A 7,615-nucleotide genomic window follows, 5' to 3' on the forward strand; every position below is an offset into this window, starting at 1 on the left:
AAATGTAGTAAAGTGGTAAAAAAATCAATAGTGACATCTTGATTGTTGCATAATATGATAAAAAAAAATAATTAAAATCGGATAAACCATTCTTCAATCAAAAGGGGCACTAGCTGTCAAATTCATGTTCACCGAATTGACTCAAACTCTCATATTATATAAACATAAACATAAATTTGAATAGATATATGGACATCGTGTAAATGGATTTTTCTATGTCTGTTTGATTTCGAGTTTAAGGTTAAAAAAAGTTAATTTTCGATTTTATCTGTAAAAGAATATTTTTTTTGTGGATAGAATTACCTTTGTTTCAATGTTGACATTAAGTTCTTTTAATAACCTATCACGCCTCATGCGTATTGATATGCATTTACTTTTCTGCATTGGCTAGAGGTAAAGGGGGAGGGTTGAGATCTCATAAACATGTTTAACCCCGCCGCATTTTTGTGCCTGTCCCAAGTCACGAGCCTCTGGTTTTTGTTAGTCTTGTATTATTTTAATTTTAGTTTCTTGTGTACAATTTGGAGTTCAGTATGGCGTTCATTATCACTGAACTAGTATATATATTTGTTCAGGGGCCAGCTGAAGGACGCCACCGGGTGAGGAAATTTCTCGCTACATTGAAGACCTGTTGATGACCTTCTGCTGTTGTCTGCTCTATGGTCGGGTTGTTGTCTCTTTGACACATTCCTGATTTCCATTCTCAATTTTATAATCCATCTCTAGCTAAGGGGTTAAATTGCAAGTAAATAATTCATCAACGATGTTTCTTAACTTATTTTGACAAAATTGAACAATACTGGCTTGTAAAAGCTTTTCACTATTTCACTGTCATTAATGATTGAACAAAAACAAATCAAAATTTTATTTTTTTATGTATTTCGTAGCTATTGTCCCTTCATTTCTTAATTTTAAAACAATCGACTTACTTCTGGAATCAAACTTCACGAATGTAACACTGTTATATAAAAACAAACGAAATCCCTTTTTACCACCATGGTATTAACAAAAAAGACAAAATTGTCTCTGTGATATATTAACTGTTATCCCTTCAAACCAAAATTCTGAACTGAAAGGAGGACGGAATTTGAGAGATTCCAATTCAAAATATTTAACTTAGTGCTACATATATAATAATATTCAGGTTTCTAGGGACTACCTTTTTTAAAATATTGATTTTAGTGTAGGTTCTCACCATGTCAGAAAAACAAAAAAATCTCTTATGTTTCGTATCTTTTGAATGTTAGATGAAGTAAGAATAAGTTCAAGTAGATCCATGTCATTGTAAATTATGAAAATCTTTAATAAAAAAAGGATGAAAAAAGGCATCTTTTAAATTTTAGAATCGTGAAAACTTGTAATGGGTATTGACTTGTTGATCTTTTTGAATGTTGCATTGTCTTCAATATCTATAACGGTATCTCAACTTGTTAAATTTTATATACATCTCACAAATTTGTTTTTATGTTTCCTGCGCAAGATATTATTAGAAACATTTATGAATTAGCATTGTTTTGTTTAAACAAGATGATTCTATCAAAGACGTACATGTACAATAAAAGTAGGACACTGACTGTTTACAAGATTATATGTTTAGGTATGACACTTTATATGAACTAAATGCATATGTAAAATTAGATAACATTGGTAATACTAGAACACCTAATAATAAGATAAGAATCACCAATGATCCGACAATGTCCTTCATTGATCATTGTATTATTGCATTCTTTGTATGTATATTGTTTGTTACAGGAGAAAGAGATGGAACAGGTCTACTTCTGAATGAATCGGATGTTGTCCAGGGTCGTGTGTACCGTATGGAGAATAAGTTAGCCACATTAAAGAATGTTGTGCAGCAGCAATCTCGGGCCATAGAACAGCAAGTACTTACTATACAGCAGCAAGGAACAGCCATACAGACGCAAGGAACAATCATTTCACAACAACGAACAATCATGAAGGTGCAAAAAGAAGAGATCAGGCAATTGCAGTATGACAAAGGTAAGGTGAAAACTCAGAAACACACACTTAAGAACACCCAATTAAATTAAAAATGTATAAGTAACATTACGATACTCAGCAATATTATTGTACCTATTATCTATTTTTTAATAGATACATTTTAACACCAACAACACGAATCACCTCCGTGGCCAGAGAAACGATTACGTAATAACATGTTTATGCATTTCTTGACTTTTAGTAGGTAAAGTAATTTATTTATCCATAAAAAAGGAATCAATAGTCACTTTAGTTGTCATTACTCACGTTTCCTTACCGAGATTATTACATGTAAGGTTTGTGGCACTTTATTTAAATTAGGAAAAAGAAAACTACAAAACTTTCGGTTAACGTCAAATCATTCCCTACCGTGGTTATGTTTCTTCAATACGGGTCTGAAATCGTAGTTTTACACCTTAGATTTTATTTAAAAATCACAAATAATTCCTGATTAATCAAGCTTACTTTCAAGTTATGTTTTCTAAGATTTAACATTTAACAACAGCAAACAATTCTACACCGAGTGGCTTTATCGTGCCGTTGGATGGAGTTCCAATCCTTAAATCGTTAATCAATTCTTAAGATGTTACAGACAAATTCTATGTTGGTTATGAAGGAAGAACAAATACAAAAATACAATCAAAACAGTATCTGTGGTAACTCTACATATAAGTGGAAACACTTAAAATGTAAACAATTTAATTCATGACATATTACAGTAATCATTGAAATCAGTGACTGTACAACAACAATATAGTCAAATATCATAAACATGTTTTCAATTTTGTACTTGTCTACATCGATTACATATTATCATGTCATATTTATCTTTCTAAAGGAAATGCAATATGTATTCAATCTATTTTTGTGAAACGTCTGACTTACTGAAAGATGTAAAATAAAAATAAAAGGATAAATTATATTGCAGGAACTGGTTCAACATACATTATCTGGGGACGAAAGCAATGTCTAAATATAACAGATACAGAACTTGTGTATACCGGTAAATATACCAAAAGGTGGCTAGTCCTTAAAAATACTGTACGCATAGAAGACCCCGTGGAAATGCTTTAAAAGAATCAATTTGATTTTCAGAACAAGGAAGATGTGTGCCCATTTTGATTTCATTTCATGAAAGTTCTCAAAATACATTTTTAGAGATTCACATCTCAATTATAGCCCTGCCATTTAAAATAGAAATTCTGTTTTATAAATAAACACCAAACATTAAATTTGCGTAACTACACTATTTATCCTTAATGGTGGAAAGATCCAATCGAAATAATTATTTTTTTAACAAATGTTACAATTCTAAATAAAAACAAAATATTGATATCTCCTATGTCCTACCATTCAAATTTCAATTTGTTTCATTTATTTTATATCTAAAGATGCAGTTTTACTATTCCGTCTATGCGTAAACAGAGTTTGATCTATTTATTTTTTAAATGTAACCGTTATGTTGGGAATATGTATTTAACTAGACTTTAAGCGAACAACAATCAATCATGTATGCTTATATTTTGAATTAAGATTAAATTTTAGGATATGTTGGAGGAGGTTATAATGAACAAGCAGGTTCGCCTTCACAGTATGTCTGTCTGCCACGAGACCCGGACTTTCAGGGGACAAGTGATAATAATGGTTGGCATATGCATGGCGCGGAAAACGCATCAAATTTTATTGGTATACAGGATCAAGATGTGCCATGTTCTGTGTGCAGAAAGACAGGATCAACTTCAATCTTAGTGTTTCCTGGTAAAAACAAATGTTACAACGGATGGGCTATAGAATATCATGGCTATCTTGGATCTGGGTATCATGGACATGCAGCTGCCTCATCGTACGTTTGTGTTGATAGCCATCATGAATATCTGAATGCCGGTGATAGAAATGATGAAGGCAAATTATTCTATCCTGTTTTAGCAAAATGTGGATTCTTACAATGTCCTCCTTATCGAGAAAACTATCCTTTGACATGTGTTGTTTGTTCAAAACTATGAAAGGTTTTTTACCTGGCAATAAATATTTCAAGAATCAATTTGCTTTAAATGATAATATTTATACTTCAGAACACGTAGTCTGTTATTAACAGTATACGCTTCATCCTTGCTAGCAAAGCTTTTAAATTATAACATGCAATTGTGTGTTATTATTAATTTTATTGTTCGAGTAGTGGTACCATTTCTCAAGGGCCTATAATGTCTGGTGGATTTGTTTTTTATCGTTCTATGTCTTAAATTATGAATTAGTTTATGCCACTATCATCAAACCGTCATTTTGCACTCGCCGGGACATCTCAGTTTATCCGCAATATATATACATTGACATTCATTGTGTTTGTTTTCACTAACCAATCTTTTAACATTGTTTCTTTCCTACACCAAGTTGTGATCAACACGCAATTCGCATTTCATTTTTAAAACGGCCATGACTATAGAAATGCTCACGCCGAATTTCTAGTCAATAACTGTTTCGCAGGAACTTGCACAGACTACGAAGTCTTGAAACTGTGATTGCAATGATTCAACGCATAGCGGCAAAGAGGAACAGCAATGCGTAACTGCGCATGCCGAAATCGTTCATTTCAAATAGTAAAATAAGCCCATACCGGACGGTATTGTAAAAAATTTCAACAACAGCCGAGAAACAGACTACATTCCCATATGCTCGCCTGATATCATTATTGGTTATAAATGATATATAATTTACTTTAGCGTTTCATCTGCATTAAATGAAATAAAAAAGTTGAAGAGTATTAAAACCGAAAGTTCCGAAAGATGCCAGGAGATAGAAACCCCTTAAGCGTTTTTATAAAAAAAAAACCATTCAATAAACAGAATTTCTAGAAAATAAACACATCAATAATCGATATTGCATGTCAACACAGAAGTACGGATTACTTGGCTGTTAAAACACTCGGCACACCTCCAACATCTGTGGCAAAGACCCAGTGGTTGTACAAACTCACTACAGATATCAGGCTTAAACTTTAATAACCCAGACTCACCAGTGAAGATCGAATTTAAAGTGTTAATCCGGCCAAAACAAAGTTCGAAGTTGAATATGATACTGAAATAATACTCCGGATAGTCCATGCTTAGTGCTAGTACGTTTAACAGATTTTTTTTCAACGAGTTTATGAATGATGGTACAAGTATGACATAAAAACAAACTACTCGTTTCGGCTTTCAAACTTTTGTATCTGTGCGTCACACATAGGTCTTGTGTGGACAAAATACACTTCTGGCGTATTAAAATTTTGAACTTGTTGCCTTTTGTTGGCTGTTGTTCGTGTGATTCTTTGTCAATTGTGTTCTCCAATTTATTTATATTGTAGTCCTGTGTTGTCATTTTGATGTTATATTTCACATGGCCATAAAAGTGCGAGGTTTGGCATGCCACAAAACCAGGTTCAACCCACCATTTTTTCCTTTAAAAATGCCCTGTACCAAGTCAGGAATATGGTCATTGTTATATTATAGTTCGTTTCTGTGTGTATTACATTATTACGTTGTGTCGTTTGTTTTCTCTTATTTTTGAGTGTAAATTCACATTGCGATAAGACGTGTCACGGTACTTGTCTATCCCAAATTCATGTATTTGGTTTTGATGTTATATATATATGTTATATTTGTTATTCTCGTGGGATTTTGTCTATATGTGTTACATTTTAGTGTTATGTCGTTGTTCTCCTCTTATATTTAATGCGTTTCCCTCGGTTTTAGTTTGTTATCCCGATTTTGTTTTTTGTCCATGGATTTATGAGTTTTGAACAGCGGTATACTACTGTTGCCTTTATTTATAAAAATCATTTGAAATGTTTGATTCATCCAAGTAGAAAACATGTAACGAAAACACAGACCAGACGTGGCCACGTATTTATACATCACGTAACAAAGGAAAAAGAGGCAAATAAATAAAGATAGGAGTGTAGATATCAGACTGAGAGTAGTGTTTGGTGTGCTTTGTTGACTTAAGATAAGTGTATAAGACATCAAAAACAAATTTCACAGGTATCAACATTTAACAAATCTAGTGGTGTATTTTGTAGTAAGAAAAATCATGGTTGATAACAAAGAGGCAAAGTGAAAACTGTCCAGATTGATTTAATGCCGTTCGATTGAATTCGTAGTTATGTAAAGTAGCTTATTTAGTGTAACAACCTTCATCTTAAGCATCATAAAGACAAAAAATAGTCTAGTACAATGTAGTCGAATCAAGTCGAAAAGATTAAATAAAGCACAAAGAGAAAGAGAATTGAGGACCAACAATTCTTAAGGTTTTGCTTAATACAGCTAATGTTATCAATTCCTTGGGTAGAATATCCGTAGAACTTAGATTCGTGCTTTGTTCGCTAAATAGCTTATTCATAGTTATGACCATGACTGTGATATTTCATGTCAACGCATGACTACTAGGCTGGTGATACCCTTGGGGTGGAAACTCCGATAACAGTTTATTTTTTTTTAATTTTGTGGTATGTTTGAAGCAGAGTTACAATTCACAAACGTATATCAGGTGTATTTTTAACAAGCTAAATTACAACAACATCACTATTTAATAATTCTATTGGATGTTTTACTAGTATATTACCATGAGGTATGTCCCAAATATTGTAGAAAATCTTTTGAAAAATGTAACCTTTGATAATAATTTTCAAAAATCTGCACACTTTACAACACTGTGGCTGTCTTTTTCAAAGAAAAATTATGTTCCTCTAAAAAATTAGACTAACATTAGCAGTGAGCTATTTCTTTCATTTTTTGAATTAAGCATTCTTATCTCAACAATGATAAGACAGACTTTTGGACAAACCGTGAAATTCATTTAAATGTTTTTCATATATACTTTTTAAATGAAAGTTATTTCAGCATTACATATACATATCTTCGTTATTGAATTAAAGTTAAAAAAAAATCCATAAAAATATTTGTCATAATATGATGCAAAATGTAAACTAACAAAAAAATCCGAACTAAATGGATATAATCAAATCAAACCCCCTCCAAATTCAAAACCAATCAAACGAATAGAATACAACTTTCACACTCCTGATTTCTTTTTATATAAATTGTTATGGGATAAAAATAAATGTAGAATATTGAAAAGGCCAAAAAGTATGTTACGGGTTCCAATATTCTGTTTTGTTCTAGGTCAGTTTACCTCTGGAAAAAGTTATGCTCTTAATTACTTGCGTGTTTGCCTGTTCTTATCGTAAACCTTTTTTATGAATAATTATTTACTCTCTTTTTCAATGTGTTTGAGAAAATTGTGATAATTTACTTTCTTTGACTGTCCTGATAAACCATCTCTCAGTCATTTTATATCCCAATGATTCTTTATCATACAGGAAATAATTTTTCTTATATCCTACTTAGGTATGTCTGTGGTGACATGAATTTTCATTGATATGATCATATTTATAGATTAACTGTTTACAAAACTTTTGAATTTTTGACATACTAAGGCTTTTCTAATCCAGGAATAGATTACCTTAGCTGTATTTGGCAAAACTTTTAGGAATTTTGGTCCTCAATGCTCTTCAACTTCGTACTTTATTTGGCCTTTTTAACTTTTTTGGATCCTAACGTCAATGGTGAGTCTTTTG

General features: G+C 32.0%; 1 protein-coding gene across 1 annotated transcript; it reads left to right on the forward strand.

The window, feature by feature from the left end:
- The first annotated feature begins 1,668 nt into the window (after window positions 1–1,668).
- Window positions 1,669–4,028, forward strand: LOC139486960 (short-chain collagen C4-like). Its single transcript, XM_071272000.1, has 3 exons — window positions 1,669–2,004; window positions 2,933–3,007; window positions 3,550–4,028. Exons 1-3 carry the CDS (start codon window positions 1,698–1,700, stop codon window positions 4,005–4,007), a joined length of 840 nt encoding a protein of 279 aa, XP_071128101.1. The 5' UTR covers window positions 1,669–1,697; the 3' UTR covers window positions 4,008–4,028.
- Window positions 4,029–7,615: the final 3,587 nt, after the last annotated feature.

Source organism: Mytilus edulis, chromosome 8 (genome assembly GCF_963676685.1).
Source record: "Mytilus edulis chromosome 8, xbMytEdul2.2, whole genome shotgun sequence".
Lineage (NCBI taxonomy): Eukaryota > Metazoa > Mollusca > Bivalvia > Mytilida > Mytilidae > Mytilus > Mytilus edulis.

What these genes read in the sequence shown, in the direction of transcription:
- LOC139486960 (XM_071272000.1), top strand. Translation starts at nt 1,698, where the DNA reads ATGTCCTTCATTGATCATTGTATTATTGCATTCTTTGTATGTATATTG. An exon ending in GCAATTGCAGTATGACAAAG is followed by an intron (nt 2,005 to 2,932) that starts GTAAGGTGAAAA and finishes ATTATATTGCAG; the next exon opens with GAACTGGTTCAACATACATT. An exon ending in TACAGAACTTGTGTATACCG is followed by an intron (nt 3,008 to 3,549) that starts GTAAATATACCA and finishes ATTAAATTTTAG; the next exon opens with GATATGTTGGAGGAGGTTAT.